Source organism: Populus trichocarpa, chromosome 18, assembly GCF_000002775.5.
Source record: "Populus trichocarpa isolate Nisqually-1 chromosome 18, P.trichocarpa_v4.1, whole genome shotgun sequence".
Classification (NCBI taxonomy): Eukaryota; Viridiplantae; Streptophyta; class Magnoliopsida; order Malpighiales; family Salicaceae; genus Populus; species Populus trichocarpa.
The window spans coordinates 13,986,054-14,010,960 of NC_037302.2; the positions used below are offsets into that span (position 1 = coordinate 13,986,054).

The 24,907-nt window shown below is 31.4% G+C and overlaps 3 protein-coding genes across 5 annotated transcripts; all 3 read right to left on the minus strand.

The window, feature by feature from the left end:
- Positions 1 to 389: 389 nt before the first annotated feature.
- On the minus strand, positions 390 to 1,551 carry LOC7470086 (cucumber peeling cupredoxin). The gene is made up of 2 exons (XM_002325175.4): positions 1,248 to 1,551; positions 390 to 1,135 (listed from the first exon to the last, which is right to left on the minus strand). Exons 1-2 carry the CDS (start codon positions 1,429 to 1,431, stop codon positions 567 to 569), a joined length of 753 nt encoding a protein of 250 aa, XP_002325211.2. The 5' UTR covers positions 1,432 to 1,551; the 3' UTR covers positions 390 to 566.
- A 6,241-nt stretch (positions 1,552 to 7,792) lies between these two features.
- Positions 7,793 to 9,049, minus strand: LOC7470088 (umecyanin). The gene is made up of 2 exons (XM_002325177.4): positions 8,726 to 9,049; positions 7,793 to 8,304 (listed from the first exon to the last, which is right to left on the minus strand). The coding sequence occupies exons 1-2, from the start codon at positions 8,898 to 8,900 to the stop codon at positions 7,928 to 7,930; spliced, it is 552 nt and encodes a 183-aa protein (XP_002325213.4). The 5' UTR covers positions 8,901 to 9,049; the 3' UTR covers positions 7,793 to 7,927.
- A 2,759-nt stretch (positions 9,050 to 11,808) lies between these two features.
- Positions 11,809 to 16,114, minus strand: LOC7470089 (glucan endo-1,3-beta-glucosidase 14). Of its 3 annotated transcripts, XR_008058069.1 has the most exons (4): positions 15,637 to 16,108; positions 13,688 to 14,721; positions 12,646 to 12,791; positions 11,809 to 12,231 (listed from the first exon to the last, which is right to left on the minus strand). XR_008058069.1 is itself a non-coding variant. In XM_024590388.2 (3 exons), exons 1-3 carry the CDS (start codon positions 15,695 to 15,697, stop codon positions 12,184 to 12,186), a joined length of 1,143 nt encoding a protein of 380 aa, XP_024446156.1. In that variant the 5' UTR covers positions 15,698 to 16,110; the 3' UTR covers positions 11,809 to 12,183. The 3 variants fall into 3 exon arrangements, 2 of the variants coding, with proteins under 2 accessions (XP_024446156.1, XP_002325214.2); XM_024590388.2 differs by lacking the exon at positions 12,646 to 12,791 and having other exon boundaries at positions 15,637 to 16,110; XM_002325178.4 differs by lacking the exon at positions 11,809 to 12,231 and having other exon boundaries at positions 12,444 to 12,791; positions 15,637 to 16,114.
- Positions 16,115 to 24,907: the final 8,793 nt, after the last annotated feature.

Consider the following 24,907-nt stretch of genomic DNA (forward strand, 5'->3'; position numbering starts at 1 on the left):
GAAAGAGAAGCAGAGCATGCCAATGCCCTATTTATTAGTCACTGGGCAACTTGATAAATAGGATAAGATTTCCCCTCTGTTAGCTGACCAACAATTTGCGCTCCGCCACCAAATCACCCTCACTTTGTTCAAGCCAATTACCGACAGACACCAAGAATGAAGAAAAGGAGATAAGAACACTAAATGGTCTTGAATAATTCCAAGTCGTTCATTTTAAAAGCAATCTTTTCATGTTGGTTTTTCTTCTCTTTGTTTCCTTTTTTTTTCTCATGTGTAATCCAGCTATGTAGAATTCAAAAGCTGATAGTGAAATGGGTTGACAGATTGACATCATGTTATTCCCCCCTTCTCATATCTTAAATAAATTACAGGAAAAATCGGCTGTAATGTGACCATGATGTATAAGCTCTTGAAATAAAATAAAAAGAAATTGTAAATATTACATAGCAATGACAAATTGAGCTGAAAATGTGAAAACCAGCTTCACTGTATGTCGGAACAATATCTATAGCAATAACCTTACATAGAAATGAATCACACTAATCAAACTCTCAACCTCGTCTAATCTAATAGCACAACGCTACAAAAATGGACAAGAAAGTGGTAAAGCCAGCGAGACCAAGAGATGTAGCAGAGTTTGGTGGAGGAGGAGAAGTTGGTGGTGTGGTAGTTGGGGGTGATGGTGGTGATGAACTAGGAGGTGTGGTAGGTGGTGGTGATGGGCTAGAAGCTGGGGTTGGTGGTGATGGGCTAGAAGCTGGGGTAGGGCTAGAAGCTGGGGTAGGAGTGGAAGGTTGAGGAGCAGGAGAAGACTGAGGAGTTGGAGTGGAAGGTTGAGGAGCTGGTGTAGAAGGTTGAGGAGCTGGAGTAGAGGGTTGAGGAGTAGGAGAAGATGTTTGAGGAGCTGGAGAAGGAGAAGGAGAAGAAGATGCAGCACTAACATTGATCATCAACTTTTGACCACCAGAGCAATGGCCAGTAAAATTGCAAAGGAAATAGTGCTCTCCTGAAGCATTAATGGTGATTCTTACTTGGGGGGTGGCGAACAAAGAAATGGGACTAGTTGTGGTGCAGGCATCGTAATCTGCCTTTGTCACCTTGGCAACATCATGAGTATTGGCCGCAAAATTAAAAACTGCAAAAAATGACCCAAAAAATCAATATTTGAAAGAAATCTAGCCTTATGTCGCTCCGATTTATACCTCAAAAAATAGTTAAAACAAAAATTAAACCATTATGGTATTTACCTAGAATGTCATCAACACTGAAGTTTTGGCTTGCAGCCCACGTTGAGTAGAAAGCAGAACCAGTAGGAGGAATGGCCCAACCTGTGGTATCACCTACCGTATGGGTTGATTGTGCTGCTGAGCCGTGTATCAAAGCAGCTACAGCAATTGCTGCAAGGAACGCCATGTCGAGTCCTCTTGCCATTGATAATGTGTTTGCTGAAGAAGAGATCGCCCCTGTTTTTGCTCTGCTTTTTCTCTGTTTAAGTGGGACTCTGTTTTTCCTTGCAATAAAAGTGATGTGATGAATATGAAAATGTGCCTCCCTGTTCCATACTTATAGAGAGAGCCCAGGTCTTGACTTGAACCTGTGAGTAATCTTGGGCCATTTAATGGAGAACACGTGTGCTATTCTTGGCCCTTGATCAGGCAACTCTGATTCTTCAAAGGTGGGCTTGTTGAAAGTGGGACGTGGCAGAAATTCTTGAGATTTTGCCGCGTGAGAAGCAAGAACTCACCAAACCGAGTGACTTTAGGGGCGTTGACTAGTCAACGATTTTTGTTTGCAACGTGAATTAGGGGAAGCCCATTAATGGAAAAATGGAAAAAATTATATTGAATGGACCATAATGCGGGAAGAATTTGGTGAAATAGAAGTTCCATGAAAGAAAAAGAAAGAGAGGTGGAGGCATGAAAAGCTGGGGATTTGTTAAGGGAAGACTTTTTTTATCCAATTATTTTTTCAGGGGATCCATTTATTTCATCGCAAGACAAAGTTAGGAATGATTCACTCTATTTATTTTTCCGTTTGAAAATATATTTATGTACATTTAAAAAAATACATTTAACTTAGAAAAAATATCAAATTGATGTTTTTTAATATTTTTTTGATAATTTTAATGTGTAAATATTAAAAATATAAAAAGTATTTTAATATATTTCTAAACAAAAAATATCTTACATCATAATACCAAACACATATTAAAAACAATATCATTTAGTTAAATAATTTATTTTTTTGAGAAATTTATTTTCCATGAAATTTATAGCCTGTTACAGTTCTGTGTTGTGAAAAATTGTAAATTGACTTGAACCAATCCCTTATGGTCATGAATTTTGGAATTCTCCCTTCTTGGCATAGTTGAAAATTGTAAATTAAACCTATTTTTATGAGTCTACTTTCCAAAAGTATGATGATGAAAATCTAATATGAACAAGAAAGAGGCATTTTAGTGTTTAATATATTCATGTCAATATTTCAATTTTTAGAGCTCAGAAAGTAGAGGTTAGTGGTAAAAAAAAAATTAAATTTTTTAGAAACACAAATCACGTTTTCCATCACTGTTTTTATATATATATATATATATATATATATATATATATATAATACACGTTCTAAACTTTACTTTTAGAAAAGTAAAAGATTGTTTTCCAAACGGTGGGAGGTTGTGAAGCTTCCATCCTTTTCTCTCTGTTGGGCCTACTTCCTCACTTGGATCCCATCAAACTGGGATCTTCTTTATTATTCTCCGTTGCCCCATTTAGAGCCAGTCCAATTTGATTTCTTTTTTTAATTTCCACTTGCCTGCTACCCAATTGCAATGTTACACGTGGAATAATGCCTGTGGTCTCATTCATTATAAAAGAAGTTTCACTTTAAAATTAAAGTTAGTTTTGAATATTATAAGCGTGAGGAAGACGAGGACAATTTGACCAGGTTCAATAAATATCAAACATATAATTGACTGAAATGGATGATTCTATAGATATTTATCTTATTGAATATTATTTCATTCAATCCATGATCCAATTCAAATATATATTTGAACTTAATATAATATATTGATATTTCAGTATTAATATTTTCTTCATTTAATTTTTATATATTTTATTTTATATTGAATAATAAATACTATTCAATAGAGAATATCTAAATAGATAACTAAAACTTGATGAACATGGTATAGATATTTATATTTTTTACGTTAGTGGTGTTAACGGGTTTAAACCCCGTTTGGTATTACGTTCCAAACGATGGTTGACTAAGATTTTAAATTTTTTTTTATTTAATTTTTTTATGTTTTTGAATTATTTTGATGTGCTGATATCATTGATTTTTAAAAAATAAAAAAAATTATTTTAATGTATTTTCGAGTGAAATATACTTTAAAAAATAATCATTATTACACTTTCAAATACTCTTTTAGTGATGAAGATAAGATTTTTCAAGTAGGTATCGAACTGAGGTTAGTAAACTTTTGATGTCAAGAATCCTGAATTTTAAATGCCTATTCTATCTAAATGTTTTCTTTCAAGAAATTATGAAAACATCACAATAATTTGTTTTTTATCAGGCGGATGCATTAATTAAATATTTTCTCTTTATAGTTTTAATCGGAAGCATTGGAAGCCATATTACTTGATCCAGCAACTGTGATTATAAAACAACAATGATATTGATGAAAAGAATCGATGAGTTGATTATATTTTGTATATTGATCTTCTTCTTTTTTGTCAAGACTTTCTAGCTTGAACTCTTGCTCTAGTTTTTTCTCTTTTTCTTTGTTGGAGTTTACTATATGTTGTAGCATTTTCTTGTATGAAATGAAATGTGCTTAACCCAATTATATGTTGTAGCATTATCTTGTATTCCTAACCTTCCTATAAGTCGATGCCATCCAAAGATCTTGCTAGCAATGGGAAATATGATTGTAAACACGGTTCACATTGATCTCAACAAGGAGAATTTGCAGGAGTTGCTGTGGACATATGGATTCAGCACGACCAGTCAAGGGAAGCCGCTCATGGTGGTGGATGGTGTTTTATCAGACGGTGGTTTATGAGAGTCCTCGACAAGTTTGCTACACTTGTGGAAGGGTTGGCATAGCAGTCTTTTTTGTCCATCAAAAACTGTTACTGGCCAAGGAAATACCGATGGTGAGAAGGAGGCAGGCACATATCAGGATCAAGTTCAGAAGATGGAATCATCACACAGCCATAGTTCTACAGATGACAGTGGTGGGTACTGTTCGTGGTTACATGTTAAGCTTAATCCACACCGTAAGCAAAGAAGAGATGCTGGTGTTACTCCTAAAAGTTTAAAACTAGCAGCTGGAGATGAGGGTGGTTCCTGTTTTTAAGTGTTAGCAGACATGGAATCTCTGGATGCATCTCTTTCTACTTCTAAATTTATCCGAAATCAACAAGGCTGTGTTCTAGTCAAGCCCATTTCTCACAGGTCCACAACAAGGCCATTTCCACTAGCACAAAGCTCAATTCGATAGGAAAAACCTGCTCTCAGATGTCCAATCCTGTTTATATGAATAACCCCTGCTTTACAAGTTTCGAAGACTCCAATAGCTAAATAAATCTCCTCTAATGTTTGCCTTATTATTAAGATACCGGACTCTGCTGAAGCACCAAGTGATAAAACGGGCAAACTCATCTTTGTCGTTGTTGCTAATGATACAGAAACTAAGCTTCCAATAGCTCCAAACGACGAGGGTAGAGGCTTCATTAGTGATAAAGAGGATGGGGATAAAGAGATGATTCCATGAGCCAAAAACGCAGGAGTTTTTGGATTCTGGCATGACGGTCAGACCTAGTCAGACTTGATTTGGGTTTATTCATGAAATGATTTGATTTTTAAATTAATTCAAATCTATTATTTTTTTAAAAAATTTTGTTATTTTAGTTATCTAGAATTGACTCAGTTAGGTTAGCTATGTTTGATTAGGCCAATATCAAATTCAATTCAATTTATTCTCAACCCATATTAAACTCTAAATCACAATCATGGATTTTTTTCAAAATATTAGGCCGGATTTAACAACATTATTCTAAACTACAAAAAACATGTAACATTACAAGAGAACTAATATAGTAAGACGAGTTCCTTATCATCATAATGCTAACTTTTAATGTTAATATCAAATTATGATGTAAGATCTAAAATTTTGGCTCAAACTCAAATCCAAGTCAGCTCAAGCCCAACCTAAATTAACATAGATATATAAAGAAAAGTTTCAAGATAATTTTTTTTCTCTCTTCTAATTCTTGTGGTTGTCGTGACCCTTCACTTATCAAATCAAGAATTTTAGTTTTTGATATTGAGTTTTTTGGTTCGAGAAAGATGAAAGTAACAAGTAAGTGGTTCCCTCTCATATTACTTTTGATTATGGTTTATTTATGAAATGATTAAAGAAGAAATTAAGGTTTATAAAGATTTGAAGTTTATGTTGTTAAAAATTGATTCATAACTATTATGGGTTTAAGATTAAATGATTGATTTTGAGTGTGTTATTTGAAATAAGAATTTGTGAATTGATTTGTTATGGGTTAAGAAATTTGTTTTATGCTGAAAAATCTAGACAAAATGGTCTAAAGGTTGAAGATGATGAAATTTTATTTTGATCATTAATTTATGAAAATTACAGTTTTTTTCCTAAAATTTGAAAAATTATAATTTAACCACTGAAATATATTTTGGAATTCTGGAAAGTATTATTATGAGATTAAGAATGACGAATCTAAATTTGATAATTGATCTGGAATATTTTCAGTTTGGTCCCTCAATTTTAAGAATTTACATTTTAGTCTCTGAACTTTAAAAAAATTACAGTTCGACCCCTGGTTCGTTTCTAGAAATAATTAAGGATGGTTTATGGGTGGAATTTCATTATGTTTATGTATTTACAGTTCAGTCCTCCAATTTTGATAAAATTATGTTTTGGTCCCTGTTTTTAGAAAAATATTGTTTTAGTCCCTAAACTTTGGAGACTAAACATGGTTTTCTTTTATGCATTGGAATCTTTTATTTGTGCTGTTTTGGGTTTTTTTAGTACATTCCTTATATTTATTATAGGTTTTTTTTAATTATCCTTAATAGAATTTTCAGGTCTTTCATCTGATATTCTTTTTACTTCTATATTTTTTAAGTGAGTGAAATAATCTTTAATATGCATGTGATATTAATGAATTCAAATCATTGATTATATGAGGAGTACAACTAGTTAATTTCTTGAATATTTATATTTGTTATTTTATTTTTCGAGTACTCATCTATTCCTAAATTTATACTCATATTTTGTTGATCCAAATTATATTTGATATGACATACATTACTTTGATAATTATGTTAATATCTATTATGTCTTGATATAGGATTTATCGGTAACTTCATACTAGTGGATGGTAGTTAGTCAATATGCATATATTATTCTGTATGCCTAGTTGATGAGAGAAGCACCAACCTGTGGCGATTGATCCTTCCACAACGATCAGCTTCAGATGTCATCTGATCTCTTACATGCATTCCACTACTTTATGATAACATGATTAATATGTGTATGTATATCAAGATAAATTAACTTGCAAACTATTAATAACATGCATTCCACTACTTTATGATAACATGGTTAGTATGTATATGTATATCAAGATAAATTGACTTACAAACTATTAATATATAAAATGTATATTTAAATATTATTTTCTTACTGAATTAGTTGAATTCACCTTTTATTTTTTAATATTATTTCATGTCCTTTCATTTTTCCTTGAGAAAAATCCAAATTCCCAATAATATGTATGAATGGAGAGAGGATTATAATCCAAAATCTTGGATTTTTTTCAAGGATTGAATTGGTAAGAAATGAACGAAACGTGAAAGCTCAACAATGTTATAATTGTGGAGATTAAGAATTAATCAACAATTAGCAACTTTCCTCCGGCCAACGTATCACCTACCACGTGCCTAACTAGCATCTTGTCTTAATCCCATCATATTTTAATTAAAGCCAACAAAGTCCACACGGGATTAATTCATAACATGATAATGATTAAATAACCGAAATTAAATACTTCATTTTATTAAAGAAAAGAGAATATCAAGGCTAGAAGTAATTACGACTGCATTTAGTAAAGAAGACTTTGCTTCAAAACCTGAAAATCTCCGCAGAATCCTTCTTGCTAGGAGAGTTCTCATTTTCACGCGTTTTCACAAGAGAACTTGATTTATAACACAAAATTAAATATATTAAACCTTCCATTGCTTAGCATAATCTATTATCAGAAATGGGATACATGCGATAAATACACACACACACCAATATCATCTTCACATGTTTATGTTCTTGTTGTAATCACACATCGAACCAAGCCTTGTGGGAAACAACAAGATATGTATTTGAAATGTTCAATCCAATGAGAATGGAAGGGAGTTGCTCAAGCTTTGCTTCAATGGAGAAAATGAAGGAAAATCTTCAAAATAATTCAGAGGTAAGTCTAGGAAGCTTCGTGCCTCTTTCATTTTTTAGGTTAGGATTAGCACCAATGTACAGTATAAAAAAGTTGTTGCAGGAAGTCAATGCAATGCAACTTGTTGCCATACAAGGTTAGGTGAGCCTTGCAGGTTAGTTATTGTAATAATATAATGGGGCGGCATCATGTTCATAATACCAGTGGCATGGCAAAATACTTAAATAATATTTGAGATATTAAAACAAACACAAAGACACGCATACAAATTAAGTCTTTGTCAACAAAACTAAAAAACAAAATTCCTGTTGATCCATAAAATCAAACAATTTTATTCAAATAGAAAATAATAAAAGCCAACCAATATATCATCAAATGAATGATCAAGTACATAGAAGCTGTATGACACAACACTAGAAAATTGCTACTACAATATGGGCTAGCTAGAAGTAATACATGAAACTTATGGCAATGGACATGAACACCAAAGCAAAGGTAGCAACGAGACTTGAGGAAGCTGAGGGCGGCGGAGGTGGTGATGGCGTTGATGATGATGGCGGTGGCGGCGAAGAAGATGGAGTTGTAGGCGGTGTCCCTGGTGGTGAGGGGGTGCTGCTGGCAGCTACGGTAATGGCTAGTTTTTGACCTCTAGTGCAGTGGTTAGACAATGTGCAAAAATAGTACTGATTACCAGTAGCATTGAGAGTGATTGTTGCTGGTCCAACTGTCAAAACGTTGCTTTGACTTGCTATGTTGCAATTATCATAGTCACTCTTGGACACTGTGGCCACATCGTGCACAGTTGTACTGAATGTGAACGCTGCCAAGGCAATAATTTTCTCACATAAATTGAAGCAATCCAACTAGAGAAAATTAAAGTATGAATGTTCCAAGTAATTCAGTGTTTCAGAATAAAAAAGTAAAAGAGATAAATATAAAAAGAAGTGTATATGATTAGAAATATAAATAAATTTATTTTTAAAATGAAAAATATAACAAAATAATGTTTCTTCACTGTCTCCATTTCTTTTATCTTAAAACAATAACCATCTCGATCAATTTTAGTATCGAGATTAAGAACTTGAAAATTTATATTATGTTATACTATAGTTCACATACTAATCATCTTAGAATTCTTGGATTTAATCTTAAAAGATCAAGACAGGAACTGACAACAAGGATCACAGGTAAAGAAACTGATCAGTGTTGCAATATTAGCGTTCTGCATGTGCCCAACTTACTCAAAACGTCACCAACAGTGAAGCTTTTGTCTGAAGCCCAGGTAGAGTAGAAAGAGGAGTCAGAAGGGGCTTTCCAACCGGTGCTGTCTCCAACCTCATAAACTGCTGCCTTTGAGCTATGCAACAGTAGCGATGCAGCTCCTAAAACCACAAAAGCAACGAGAGTACTTCCCATATTGGCTGGTATAGCTAGTAATGTGTGTTCTCAAAAGTTAGGCCACCCCTTCTGCACTGCTTGTTTGAGTGTGAGCTTCTCTAGCTAATCTCCTCCTGTATATATAGAGGGAGCTGGGATGTTGTCTTTAGAGAAAATTGGTCCTTTGGGCAATGGACTGTTGCCATTTGGAAGGAGAAGTTTGCAAATTAATTGACTAGTAATTTTTCCCTTCTTTCTTTTTTATTATGGGGGTAGTTGTTGAATGGCATCAGCATCAAGAAGTAAAAAGGTGAAAATGACTCGATAACACCATGAATAAAACTCATCAAGAATCGGTATTTGTAGTCATGATGTGGGACTCGTGCAGAGAAGGTTACACGGTGATTAATTTAGTGTAGTGCAATGCTAATTAATTGTGAATTTTGATTAAGGTATTAAAAAAAGAATGCATTCAAGATTGTCACTAATTCTCATTATAAAATGCTGTCACTAAATCATTCAAAATGTTATCTGAAAATTTAACAACGCTTATGAACACCACTAAACACCTAATAATGATGCTAAAAGTCAATTTTTTTGTATTCAATATGTTTTTTTAAAAAAAAAATCAAAGAAAACGAAGGAGTAATTTGAACCATATTCGATTTTATTATGAGCAATATGCATGCATGTTACTTTAAAAAGAAGATCTCAGCTATGAATATTGTCCCTAGCTCTTCAAAATGTCTGACTCCATTTGGAATGAATCAACTTTAAACTAAATTATTCATGTTTGAATTATATATCATATGATCCAGTTCGATTTAAGATCTGAGTCATGAGTTGAGTGGATTAACCGAGTTAACTCAGGTAAATTTAAAATGATATTGTTTTAAAACTTTTATTTAAAAAGAAACATAGTTCAAGTAACATGATAATATATAGAAAAAAATTAATTTTTTAAAAGTCAAATTGGATTTCACACGAATTTTAACTATATCAATTAGATCACCAGTTAACTTGATGGGTCTTCTGAGTTTAATTAAGTCAATTTTCAACTTGATTCGATATAAAATCCGACTCGGGCCAGGTTCACATGCACATGTCAACAAGTTATCTTCTCGTGGGGACGGTGATGGGGATGGGTTTTATAACAATGTTATATATCACTTACAATGCATAGACAAATGTGAACTATGGTGCTGTCTTCTCTTTTTTAATGGTTTCTGGTTTTACATTTAGCTGACCGATGGCTCATGGGATGCCAAGTCGCTAACTACAATATTGAGTGTGGCATCATTCATGTGTTAGGCTGATGAAATGAATGGAAATAAAGAAATTCTAGTCGGTTTATAATATCTTCTTCTTTAAGCCAATGACGGAAAAAAGATGAAGGTGACTATAGCCTGCAGACATACATCCAATTGCTCAAGGATATGTATTACAAGTTGGAAAAAAAAATATGTTTATTCTTTTTTGGATTTATATGATCACAATAGGTCTTTGTGAATTCTATTTCAGTCCTTCAAGCCAAATTCTTCTTCTTGTTCTTCTTCAAAAATCGAACAATACTTGCGAGAGAGAAGTTTCCCCTGGCTAAACAATGCGTATAAACATGGATGATTTCATTTTCACATTTAATATTTTCTGTGGCCTTAAAGACTAGTTCAATGGTGAACATGTCCATTCTCCTCAAGAATAGTTTCGATTCAGGGTTTAGATATGACCGATTGATGTAGGTGTTTAAGGTTCTTCCAAATATCTTGAATTTTAGTATAATTTGAAGTAAATTTCTGTATTTTAAAAATAAATATCTTTTTTTTTATTATCTATGTTTTTTTATCCTAAAATAATAACCAAACAGCACCGAAAAGTGTCACACAGAGGAAAAAATAGTGGTGTTATTATTTATGTATTTGCGTAAATGAAAGGAAGTTTCACAGAAGATTACTTCATGGATGACATGATAGAAAAAATGACAAGGACAACGTTCAAGCGCGACTGCGTTTCTCTAATTTTTTTTCACGCAGAAAACACTAATAAAGTAAGCAGAAGTTCAACAGACATCATCACTTGATTACATTTTCTAATATTGGGTGCATATTTTCTTAGTAATTGAAGTCTATCATAGGGTAGTTAATGACTTGGTGACTCTGATATTGCAAAAGCCTTCACCAGATTCACTTTGATTTGGTCAGAAAATGCTTTTGGTTAGGTTCAGGTTTATTAATAAAATTAAGAAGGAAACACTCATCATCCTCTTACATGTTCTTATTTATTTCTAGAAATTCTTGAACCATTCTAAGCTACCAGCTAGCTAGCTTGGTCTGTTCTCAATATATTTTATTCATTATTAGGTAGCATGTAATGAGGCTTCTTGATCTTGGGACTCCAAGTGATTGACACTAGGCAGAAATTAAATATACTGCAAGTTACTGCAGGCCTGCTGTTAATGCCTGAAAATTAGTTTAAATGAAATTAAAAATCGTTTGCTTTTCAAAGAACAGTAGACAGATATCTTGTTTTGTGGATTTGTGTAGCCTGTTGTCGAAGCCACACCTTTGTAGACCATAAAATTTAACCTGGTCTAGCTGGGGCGAATCTGGCCTTCACTCTGCTTCAACAGCAATCGATATTTACATCCTTAGAAGGCCTTTTTAGCTGGAGAAGGATACCATGCAACAAGGACTTTACAATTCTTTTAGCCCAGTATTTGAATGGAGGAGACCAGTTAGCTTAGCCTTGAAATCTTTCAAGTGTTTTCACTCGGACACTGATGTAAGCCAATTTGTTTGGAAGATTTAATCGCTCAAATAAACTGTAGGGAGTGAACTTACTATATGTGTAGTATACGCTAGGTGAATTTCGTGTTTTTTTCCACATCATGCTAGGTCACAAAGCTCAGACTGCAGAAATCTGAGTCCAAGCATCGAGGAATATAACAGTGTGCTAGTAAATGAATATGTGATTCTCAAACCAAGACCCATTTACATGCATCCGAGTGCTCAGGAAAGAATTTCAGCACGTCATTGCGATCTATTTAGAGTCCTGCCTCCAAGGCTGTAACATTTAGCAACAAAAAAATCTTTAACCCAACAAATGCACTCTGGACCAAGCTAGATAGTCTCCTATCACTAAACTTACCAACCAACCTGGACTTTGATTCTTATTATTCCTACGAAACCAAACTTCTTCTCAGGTGGATAGATGGGGCGATTCAGGAGTTGTTGACGAAACCGCCATGGGAGTTAGTTGATGAAACCGCCATGGGAATGGAGACCGCTCAATATGGATTCATGCTTGCTCTTCATATGCAAAAGAACTATCCAGCATGGCACACAGCATTAAGGTTTGCTATTGCTTCCCATTTCTGATTGCATAACATGGAAGGTTTTTAACTTTAAATGCAGTAAAAATACACAGAAAATCGACCTGTCTCCATGCAGAACTTTTAATCCTTCCAATTAAGCAGCAGATTCTTAAAAGAAATTTGGCTTGACACAGATGCTTCTAAGGAAACTAATCCTAGTCATGATCACAAAATCTTTTTGCCTAAATACAACAGCATATGCACAAGAAAGCTATAACAGAAAAAATACTAAAGGATCTATTTGAGAGAACTAATATACATTTGCTGAAATAGATAAAAAAAAATCAGCAATTCTGGGGAAATATATTATGCAAATTACAAAATCAATGTTCGTATCTCTTGTACTCTGAGTGACATGAATGGTATCGAAACCAGTTTGTATTTTTGTACTGTGTTATCTGAATGGTATCGAACCTAGAAATTTTGACTTCCAATGCTGGTTTCGCTCTAATATAATAATGACTGTTCCGACATTATTGTTTCAGAAATAGAATCAAAGCGGCAGCAGAGATTGTCAATATCAATATGTAGGACTTGGTCAAACCTTGAGATTGGACAGCCTGCATGAGCACAAATGAAAGGGGTAGAACGAATAAGAACAGGAAAGAACCCTAATTAGAATTTCGTCATTTAGATAATAGTAGGAGTCAGATCATAGAAAAACACATGCAGTCACACATAAACTACTTCACACATAAACTACTTCATTGTTCTTCCACCTTCCTCAGTCCCCCCCTCCCCATCTTATGATGATGGGCTGTTGATAACTACTGCATACACAATTCCCTCTACTGTTTTGAAAGAGACATGCAAATTCCCTGGTGATAAATTAATATATAACCCCTGAAATTCAGCTTCCAAAAGACAGCACTTTGATGGTTGCTCAAAGAAGAAAATCCTATAGCATCATATAATTTATTATGTCAAGGAATGATTCGAGATAACAAAGATTATAATCATATATGATATTACAGGTACTCAAATAAACTCAACCCACTGAATGTTTGTAGTTTAGTTGCTGCATAATTCTTGAAGAGAGAAGGATCAGAGACTCAGCAGAATGCGGAACACAATTTAGCATTTCCTTGCTAGTAATGAAGTAATGGTAAAAACGAGATCCAAAACGAGCAATTCCAATGATAGATACTATATATTATTAGTTTAGACTCAAATATACCATGCAATGATGTGATTGGGACATTAGGCTCCTACAGTTGGACAAAATGCGGATATATGCCCATAATCCATCTTATCCACAATGCAAGTCCTCGTGGAACAGCGGAGGCCTCCTTTCTTAATTTCCTTTTTCTTCCACTTTAGAAGTGAAATGTAGATGGCAAGCAAGAGAGATTTTTCTCAAAATAACCTAATTATTTTTATCAAGAAAATAAACAGTTCGAATCCCAATATGTTGTCTTTTGAATGACCTTGTGTGTTGGTATAAAGAGTCTCGTACCTTCAGAGATAAAAGTGACGATTCTGCAGATGAAAGTCCATGAAACCCAATATCATATGAAATGCTTCCGTCAGGCTTGAAAAGTCCAAAGTTCCTCTCAGAAGTTGGCCCAGACTTCAAATTCTCATTAAATATAGCAAAAATATAGGCCTTCACCACCATTTTTGGCCTAAGTGGAGTACCTTTCTTCTTTGCAAGCCTCTTACGCAGGTTATAATTAAATGTTCTTGCATTATTAACTGTTGCTGCAGCTTCATTAGTATCTCCAAGTGAGGCCCAACCTGTCTCTGTGACTATGACTTCCATCTTTTTGAATCCAGCGTCTTCCAGAGCAGCATAGGTTGCATCAATCTGAGCATCAAGCATGTTATCATAGTGTAAATCTGTTTTCATATCATATATCCCCTTGGTTTTCTGGAAAAGAGCATAATTAATATCAATATTCTCTGGATCACTCATGTAAGCTAGGAAAGGGTAAGCATTCAAGCAGAACGGAGAACCAATTTGTGAGAAGAACTCTAAGAGTGGCTTCATGAATTGAGCAACATTCTCTCTGAATATACACGAAGAGGGAGGGTAAGAATTATCAAAAACAGCTTGTGAATGTGCTGTAGAAATCTGAACTACATCAGCCAAACCAAGCTTATCCACGGCGTTGTAAATATTTTTAACAGCACCCAAAAGAGCTTCCCAGAGTTCATAATCACCTCCTCCTAAAATTTCATTACCCACAGCAATCCCACAAACACTGGTCTTGGGAAGGAATGCTTGCACATTTTCTTTAACCCAAGCCATGGCATGGCTAGCGTTAGCACTCATTTCTTTCACAAACCCATTGGGAAGCCCAACAACAAGTTGAAGCCCAGTGCCACTAAACGCCTTGAGGACACTGTGATCGGCATCATAAATCCGAACATTCTTAATCTTTGCTGCCCTGAGAAGTGTAGCAACTTCATCTGGTGAGGGGATGTTATCTGCAATTCTTCCGTAGTTTATTCCATAGGTTCCGGTGAATGTTTCTGCTGTCAGAAGCTCTGGAAGAAAAAAAACAAGAATAAGCAATCGTAAAGATAGTGTCTTTAATCACTTCTAATTTGTTTCAAGACCAAAAAACAACATAGAAGAAAAGCAGAAACAATAGATAAGGCCAATGAAATCCTTCAAAATGTATTGAATTATGCAATGAGAATTCAATGATCAAGCAATCATATCCAAAATAAATTTGACTTCTTATTCTAGTTTGATTTTCTTATTCTCTGCTGCGTGTTAACCCTTAGATGCAAGACCAATGAATCCTGATATAAATCATTGAAAAGACAGGCTGAAGACTGCTATGGTACAATTCACAGCAGCTCATAGGCTAAATATAGAAAGAAAGAAGACTCAATAATTCAGCAGCACTCACATAAAACCGAAGTTCCATTACAGTAAAATCATCCTCAGACAAGGAGCTCTATCAAAGAAACCCTATAACTTCTTTCGGCTCCTTACTTAGAAACCAAACAAACAAGTGTGATCCACCAAAGGATTATGAAACCACAATTTCTATAAACAGCAAAACAATAAAAATTCCATATAAAAAATTAGGAAAGTAACAAAGAAAAATAAAATATCAAGAACAACGAAACAAACTCTCTTAAAAATTTATTAACATGGAGCAACCATGGTGGGAAAAACAAACACCATACGGTGCTCCAATGGACTACAGTCAATACACTTTCAAGTCACAAAAATTAAAAGCAACCCAGGAAAATTTACCTTAAAACAAACAATCCCAATTGCAACAACAAGAAGAATATCATTATTAACATCAAAATACTTAATGATCCAAATTCCATTCAATTAAAAAAAAAAGATCAGAGATCAACCCAAGAAAGATAGCAACAAAAAGAACCCATTATACTAATCCAATCGACTAAAGAATAAAGCAGAAGAGAAGAAAAAAGTACCAATCTTTTGAGCAAAGAAGACCAAGAACATAAACAGCAACTGATGATGATGACTTTTCATTGTAAAGATCACAGCCAACCCACCAGAATCAACGAAATAACTAAGCAAAGATCTCTATTTGGATTAACTCCTTTAATGTAACTGAAACTCTTCTTCTTCTTCTATGCAGCTGGTAGTCGCATGCCATGAGACAGAAAAAGATTGCTTCTTTTAACTTTTTTAGCTTCTACACATGGTCAAGTTTCAAACTTTTTCTCCTCGCCATCGATTAGCTTCTTTTTGAATCTATTAACTAAGTTTTTAAAGGGGTTTTTGTATCTAAATCTTCTCTATATATACACTTCAAACCCGAGTCTGAAAATTGCAGGAAAAATTGAAGGCAGAGGAGGGTTGAAGGTTTTTTGTTTTGGCGGTCCTTTTCACATGGACTTTTCTTATAGAAGTGAGTGAGGGGTTTTTGTTCGAGTTTTCATGGCTTCATTGAAATTTGTCCTCAACCTATTAATTAATTAATTAATTTTGTGAAAAAGGAAAAAGGACAAATTCATTCAAGTCCCGAGTCAAATATTCTGTCGATTCGGTACTCAAAGTTTTTAACCAGACAATTTAGTCCTCTTAGCATTTGATGTTTGTCATCTCTATACCTTCATCTTTAATTGCGTATTACCAAAAAAAAATCAAGATTCCATATGATGATCCACTCTTGATAATGGACTCGTATTTCTTATTGATGTACTTTCAAAAATCATATGAAAAATATTTATTAAACTAAATTTTAGTTCAAGAGAGAACATGAAGTAATCTTCAAGGGAAATTTTTTTACATACCAGCATTAAATTCTTAATACTCTTTGCTTTCGTTATAATTAATATAATTTTAGCTTATATTCCAATTAGTTATTTTTTGAATTTTTTTTCCAACAACCTAATTAGCAAGTATGGTATTTATACAACTAAAGATTTAATGCATGGATAATGACTTGTATTTCTAATTATAATTTATAAATTAGTTATTTTTATTTTTTTAAGCATTTAATCATGATCTTATATCCCAGAAGAATGGATTATTCCTCGAATTATGAAACCGTTTCTTATGGTATTAGTTTTTGTTTTTTATCTAATCATAGAGAAAAATTATTTGGATGGCTAAATAGCTTTTGTTTTTGTACTAGGCCCCATAAATAATTGCATTTTCTAATTTTGATTTTGTAGAAATTAAAATAACATGTTTTTCATTCATAAAAATCTACTTTTCATTTATTTTATATGTAAAAATCAATCTCATAAGAATTTTAACCGGGCATGTATTTCTTAAAACATATATTTTTAAAAAAAGACAATTACAAATATTTTTTTTAAACCTTTTTTTTTTTCACGATCGCAAAAACTTACCACAAATCAAACACGCACTATAACTTGATCATATACCTATTTCAATAGAATTCAGTAAATTTGCAACAATTGTGTCCCTTGTTAAGCAAGATTCGGTGCCTTGATGATGGGTTAATGCAATTAGGCATTTTGGAGCATTCAAATTATCTGAATTCAACATATACAGTTGAGGAATCGAATTACTGAGTTTTTAAATAGACTAAATTAAAAATTAGTTGATACTTAAGGGACCAATGTGTCACTTGACCAAAATAATTTTCCTTTCCTGCCTTGCGAGTGAACAGCAATGCTGTTTGCACTTATTGGTGTCTGTTCGCATCCCTGGTTGGAACTTGGAACTTGGAAGTATTGCATTTATTCTTACAAACCACGCGCTTACCATGCACGCTCCTCGAAGGGAGATATAAAATGGACAAACAAAACAAATTGTGGATTAGGTGAGTTAGGTGAATTACATCAAAAATAAATTTTCGATTATTGGTTTAGTTTACCAAAAAAATTTTGGTAGATTTGGATGTTATATACTATAATTAAGTGATTTTTTATTTTTTTTAATGATCATGATATGTTTTGGATCAATTTTCATTTATTAAAATCTAGTTTTTTTTTTTATCAGTTGTGTTTTAAATAAATTATTGATGTTTTATTCTTAGAATTTTTTGAAATTCAAACTTATATTAATAATAATAATAATAATATAAAACATACACTTGTCATCGAAAAATTATTTAAATATTATTTTAGCAAGAAAAATTAACACTAGTTTATTATTTTTTATAACGAGTTAAATAGATATAGTTTAAATTATTTAAAATTTACTTTAGCAAGAAAAATTAACACTGCTATGCTTTCTCATCATGTTATCTTAAGTTACAAGTACTTGTGAAAATCATTGCCCAACTAACTCTATGGTGCTATATGTTTTATGTCATTAGGGTTTTAGCTTGGCTATCATTTGGGTTAATATGATTGTTCTCTCTAAAAAACGCTAATGACATCATTAAAATACCATTAACTTGTCAATTAATTTATTTAGATGTTAATTATTAAGAAAAACCTCAAACTAGCCCCTCACCTATACACTCATTTCAATTGAGCCCCAGATCAAAAGAGTTTATCAATTCAGTCTTGAATATTTTTTAAAAAAATCAATTAAGATTTTCTAGTAATAATTGATTATATTTTCGACCAGATGTCCATATTTTATGCTACAATACAATGTTGTTCTAAAAAAGATAACAAAAAGATTAACATAAATTGACAAAAGGGATCCAATTGGGAAATCTTTGAAATATTTAGTGCTTCATTGATAATTGTTTTTTAAAGTTGTCACTTGAGAACTCCATAATACATCAAGGGCTATTCTAATTCAAGGTTTTCCTAATTATTAGAATTATCACATAATTGGTGTATGATATTTAAATAATATTTGATAGTAATGATTATTTTTTATTTAAAAATATATTAAAATAATATTTTTTTTATTTTTTTAAATTTATTTTTAATATTAATAAATTAAAATAATATAAAAAATATTTTTTGAAAAACACTATGCAACAGTAAGGAAAAAAGACCTTAGGGAGAGGATAGTCATCGTGCTATGTGTTTTGGAAATAAAAGCACACTATTTCTAAAGCGCGTGGTTAAGTGGTTCTGCTTTTTGAAAACGTAAATTGACTTACTTTTGACCGAGCCTCTCCAATCTTGCCAAGTGTCATTTCTAAAAAAAAAGAAAAAGAAAAAACAACAGCAAAGGATGGCGATGGCAAGAAGAAGAAGAAGAAATTACTTGACACTTGACCAGTTAAAAAGGAAAAAAGGATTCATGGAGTTTACGTGGCAATTACATTTGGTGCTTGTCGGGATGATAATTGTATCCACTTTATAAAAGTATATCTTTTTTTAATATTTGAATAGATGAGTATGGAAGGTCGATAGAAGGATTTTTTTAAGAAAAAAAATTAAGGGAGGGATAATATATTATCTGTCCCCTTAATAAAAATAAAAAGAAGCAAGAGTAGGCACGCTGCCTTGATCCTTTGTTGTAGTTATCACTTTTTTTTGTATTTTTAGAAAAAAATTTACTATATTTACCTGTTTTTTAATTTTAACATAATTTTTAAATATTATAATTGTAATATCCCATATCTGCGGGTAAGTATTTGGTAACTGGTCTTATTAGTAGTGCTGGTTACTAACTTGTCAAACACGTTTTGGGACTATGCGTGGTTACTAAGAACAAATCTGTGAGGACGGTAAGACCCAAAACGAACAATATCTGGCAGGTTGGGCCGGGCTGTTACAATAATAATTTTTATTTGAATTTTAATAATTTTTTTCAATTGTTTTCTATATGATATGAAAATAATAATACTGATAATAAATTATTCATAAAAATTTGATTCAAATCGTTTTTTTATTTTTAAAACTTTTTAAAAGATTTTAAACATGATTTTATCATATTTATAATTTTTTAGATTTTTAAACACGTAAAATATGAACATGCTAGTTTGATATTTTTTTAACTTGCTTTAATAATTATAAAATATATTTTTTAACTGAAACAATGATTTTAATTAAAAATATTTGTTTGCTAAGATAAACATGAAATATATTAATAAAAATATTTATGCTGGTGAAAAAAATAATTTAAAACTATTGTATTTTAATGTTTGATAATAATAATAATATCAAGAGATGTAGATATTTTTAAAGTTTAAAGAAATTTAAACACATACATATAAAGTAGTAAATATCTATTGATTTGATAGAACTCCATATCCTAATATATATTCGTTTTCGTAAAGGTCCTCTAATTTCCATATCAGTCCTCGTCCAAGGAAGACTTCCATTGCAAGTACTACACATGATTTTTGTTTCCATAATCGATTTTGATTAAATAAATAAACAAATCATTAAAAGTCAACTATTTTATATTTATCAAACAAAGTTAATTGAAGTGATTTTCAAAAGAATTATATAAATGATTATTATTATTATTATTATATGAATTTTGCTGGAGAAAACATATATAGTAGTGAAGGGAATGTTCTTCTGTCTTTCCAGCTACTGGTTTTTCCCTTTTAGTTTTTATTTTTTCCTGAACGGGTCATGCATAGAATTCTATGGTGTTTAAATTATAATTACCAAATTTTATAGTATAAGAGAGAGATAAATATAAGGATAGAAAAACATGAGATAGAGAATTAAAAAAATAATTTTTAATTAAAGAGAAAAAATATTATTGTCATTTTTAATGATTTATATATGATTTTCTATTCTCTGCTTGTGTTTATTAATTATCTCCTATATTATAAATATTAATAGTTATAGTTTCAGTGTAATAAATTTTTTTCATCATCACACCCGTTTGGTGTAATGGTTAATTAAGTTGAAGAAACAAAGCAACGTTGTTTAGGGATCGTATCCTTTAATAATAATAATAATAACTTGAAAAACCACATAACGATGTTATTTTTATGCTTTGAATTTTTTTAATCAATTATTCGTTATTATTTATTATTTTTTTTAATTTTATATTTTTAATTTTTTTTATTAATTACTCAGGTTATTTTTAAACCATCTAATTTGACTAAATCATGTTAATATAATTTTTATATAGTTTAATTTTAAATTAGAGCCAGGCAGAAAATGAATTTGAAAGGTTTTTTCTATTAATTTTATTTTTTTTATAAAATATATTTTTAGATTTCATGCTTTAAACTGATCAAGTCAATTGATTTATATTGAAGTAATTTTTATATAGTTTAATTTCAACTTAAGGGTTAGATTAAATTTTTTTTAAGATTATCAGCTTGTAAGGCCGAATTTAATGATAATGTAAAATAATTTTCTATAATTTATTTATTATTAAATTAAATTAGGGTGTGCCTGTAAACAAAGTAATGGTCAAACAACTTGCAGTGTTCCATCTTAGACATAAATGAGTCATTATTGCAGCCCTCTATAAAAGTTTGACGCGTAAACCATGTATTTAACAGCAAGAAGGCATGAAAGACAAACAAGCTTTAGTGTGTTGATTAAGTTGGTGGGCACTTACGAATGGAGGATTTGCAGAACAATCAGCTTTCGCACAAATTCAAAGCTGACAAATGTGACAGATAATTAATGAACGGCTGATGTCGACCCAATTTGACAAGAATATTTTATTGGAGCGTTTCCACTCTAAAAATACCCTAATGCCACGTCGATATTCTACTTTAATTAGAAAGGGACCGTGAATGGAGAGATTTGAGAACAAATTGGATTCAATGACATGATTTATTACTAGGATCATCTTGGATTTACGTTTAGAAAATTATACCCTGAAAGGGATAGGGACTCTTTTTTTTATTATTTTATTTTAAATCCTGGTATTTAAAAGTTCGATAAACCCTGATTAATTCAGTCGAGCTGATAGTTTGTTAAGAAACAAAACTTTTTTTTAAAAAAATGTGATTCATGCATAAGATTTAAACTTAAAATTTTATTTAAAAAATATAAATACTGTATTACTTGAACCAACCTTGGAGTATTCCATAGTCACATCAAGTCTCTCATGCTTGCATATGTAATACTTGAGAGGGAGACAAATTTTTTTCATGATGGTGTTGGAGCTACCTAACATGTGGACGTAATTTGCCGATCGATTGATGCATAAACGTGGGACGGCATACTGATGTGATGTATGCATCCATTCATTGTTATATTTTTTTTTCTGCGTTTCAAAAATATTTTAAAAAAAATTTAAATTTTTTTATTTTTTATTAACTTCAAATTAATATGTTTGTATTGATGTCAAAAATAATTTTTAAAAAATAAAAAAAAATCATTGGCATGCATTTTGGCATGAAAAGTTATTTAAAAAGCAACTTCAACCACACTATAAACAAGCTCACAACTTGAAGATTAACTCAGTTGTGAATCATGGGTTGAGTGAGTCGAGTGTGATGAAATTAAAACCAGAAGCAGCTTAATTTGCTTATATTAATGCTAAGTGGATTGTCTTAACCCTAGCTAGCACCACCAAATTTCACTAGCATCATTCCTCTACAGATGAATATTGCTTGGAGCACAAGAGTCGTGTAGGTTTCAACTAATTTTCTATCTTCATATATAGACGAAGAAAAAGATTACACAACCTTTCGAGCTCCACACTCTCGTGCTTCATCATTGGTTACAAAAATCTATTTTATCATGAGGTTAGGCAACAGGATAATTCAGAAAAAGAAACCTGGAAAAAAAGGAGGCTGATCAAGTCCATAATTAAGAAGGTATACACACCGATAATCTGCAAAACCAAAAAAGATGTTAAGATCATAACGATTCAAGGTAAGGAATACAATCGCAGAGAGTGAAAGTGGACATTAAAAGTGAGAAAAGCTCATCTATATATTAAAGTGTCTGCCATGGAAGTGATTGTATGCTAACAGCGATCGCATCTTTTTCACTTGAAAATATATTTAAAATCATATGGCTAGCCACGTTCCCAACACGCTATAAGATTTAGAGGTCGGGTAACTATGTGTGGTATGTCTGAGTATAGTTGTTAAACTCGGTCTGTTCTAGCTGATCGACTTAGAATCTAGAGCATGATGCAAGCTAGGTTTTTAGTTAAATTCAACATGATTTGTTCCGGCAGATAAACTTGGAACATGAAATACAATTCAATTTAGATATTATTAACTTGATAAAACTCAATTAACCAACCTATTATAATTTGTAATTCACCTAGTTAAAGTCGGCAGGTGATCATCATCAATAAAATCTACAAAAAAAGAAAGAATTGATTTGAAAATCCAATGACGCGTCCCCCAATCGATTCCGACGCTGGAGCTGACAGCAACTTTGCATACGTATACGATATTAAAGTGCCATCTTTAGTTTAAGAGGTGGCTTAGGGAAACGGAGCTTGGTTAGGTTAACAAAGCTGTCGTCCATGGAGAAGAAAGAACCCTCTGGGCTTTTTCCCTCACCAGCTGCTATGCTACACGTAGGGGAATCTACTTTTTCATTATCTTTTGACGAGTCCCTTGTAATTAATGGATTCTCTTTTTGGAAGAGGGTGGCATCTACCAACCACCACAGTAAGCATCAATAACTTCGACTCAATAATACATTGATAGTATTATTTGTATTGTTTTAAAAGTGATTTAAAAAAAATTTGAAAATTTTTAATTCTTTTTTACTTTAAATTAATTTTTTTAGAATGATTTTAGATGTTTTGAAGTGATTATGTAAAAAATAAGTTTTAAAAAATTAAAAAATATTATTTTAATATATTTATAAACAAAAAATACTTTAAAAAATAATCACTACTATGATACTAAACGGTTTCTTACTTTAAAAGTGATTCTAAACAAAAGTTAATTTTTTTTTATTTTAAATTAATTTTTTGGGTGATTTTAAATTGTTTTAAAGTGTTAATATAAAAAATAAATTATAAAAAATAATAACTATCTCATAATATTAAACGAACAGCTTTATGTATATTTGTTTTTGCTGCGTTTGCTTTTAGCAGGGAGATCTGCCATTTAAAACAAAAAAACTCTGCGCAGTGTTTGGTAAGGTTTTTAGATCATATTATAATTTAAAAGATGTTTTTTTTTATTATTTAAACTTTTTTTTCATTTTAAATTGTGATAAAAATTTGAGTTTGAGAAAAATTATAATTTTTAACTTTTTTAAAAAATTATTATTTAATCTTAATTTGGATAATCAATTGTTAACTTGGATTAATGAAAGGTGAGTTTATTCTTAATTCTCAAATTGCTTGGAGTATATATTTTAATGTGAAAAATTAAAAATTGAATAACTTGATAACATATATCACTGGAGTACCTTCTAATATTTAATATGATTCTTATTATAATAAAAGTAAATTAATTGCTATATCATCTATCTTTGACTTGTTATTAGGTAATAAAATTTGCAATATATTTAGCAAGAATAAGTTTTATAAGGTTGATGCTTTAAATATTTTCAGAGGCTTAACCCTATTAAAAAACTAAGTGGATTTTTTTTTTCCATATCATCATCCAAAATTTCAATCTTAAAAAAAGCTCTATGAAAATTAATATTTCTGAATGTATTGATCTAAGCATTAATGATTTATTTAAAACTGATCAAATATATGTTTATATTCTATCTAATAATAACTTTATGATTAATACAAAAAAATAATAATTTAGGTAGTACAAACTTACATCATTGCAAACAATATTCTTTTGTAGTTAATGTGATATCCTTAAACTAAATTAAAAGATTACGAGTATGTTTGGTATTGTGGTACCAGTTGTTTTTTAAAGTATTTTTTATTCATAAATGAATTTAAATAATATTTTTTATTTATTTTTGACATCAACACATTAAAATAATAATAATAAAAAAAAATATTTAAGCAAAAAGACAATTAAAAGTTTTTGGGAACATGCGGCCAGTCACATTCCCAAACAAACTCTACATCCATTTAAAAATATTTAGCAAGGGCACTCATTCTCAAAATAAATAATATTATAATACTAGAAATCATTCTTGTCAAAATCGAGAGTTGACTCATAAAATCATGCAATTTTATGAGTCAATTATATCTAACATGCAAAATCGAACTAAAAACTCGAAAAACAATAAAATCAGACTTTATTCGTGCAAAATCAGTAAAATCAAACCGAGTTTACGAGTTTATAAAAAGTATAAGATAAGTGATTTTTTTAGTTTTATATGAATAACTGATCGACTGGTTCTGGCTTTTCCATAAACTGGTTGACTGGTTACCCTATAATTTTTAACTTTTTATGTGTTTTAAGTTGCTTGAATTATTTATTTTATTTTTATTTTAATTGTGTTATATCATTATTCACTACTTGACTGAAATTATTGA

Coding starts and splice junctions, on each gene's coding strand:
- LOC7470088 (XM_002325177.4), bottom strand. CDS start 8,900: ATGGGAAGTACTCTCGTTGCTTTTGTGGTTTTAGGAGCTGCATCGCTA. Junction 8,305..8,725: donor CACTGTTGGTGACGTTTTGA/GTAAGTTGGGCA, acceptor TTGCCTTGGCAG/CGTTCACATTCAGTACAACT.
- LOC7470089 (XM_002325178.4), bottom strand. CDS start 15,697: ATGAAAAGTCATCATCATCAGTTGCTGTTTATGTTCTTGGTCTTCTTT. Junction 14,722..15,636: donor CTTCTTTGCTCAAAAGATTG/GTACTTTTTTCT, acceptor TTTTTCTTCCAG/AGCTTCTGACAGCAGAAACA. Junction 12,792..13,687: donor CGTCACTTTTATCTCTGAAG/GTACGAGACTCT, acceptor GTGCTCATGCAG/GCTGTCCAATCTCAAGGTTT.
- LOC7470086 (XM_002325175.4), bottom strand. CDS start 1,431: ATGGCAAGAGGACTCGACATGGCGTTCCTTGCAGCAATTGCTGTAGCT. Junction 1,136..1,247: donor CAGTGTTGATGACATTCTAG/GTAAATACCATA, acceptor CATTTTTTGCAG/TTTTTAATTTTGCGGCCAAT.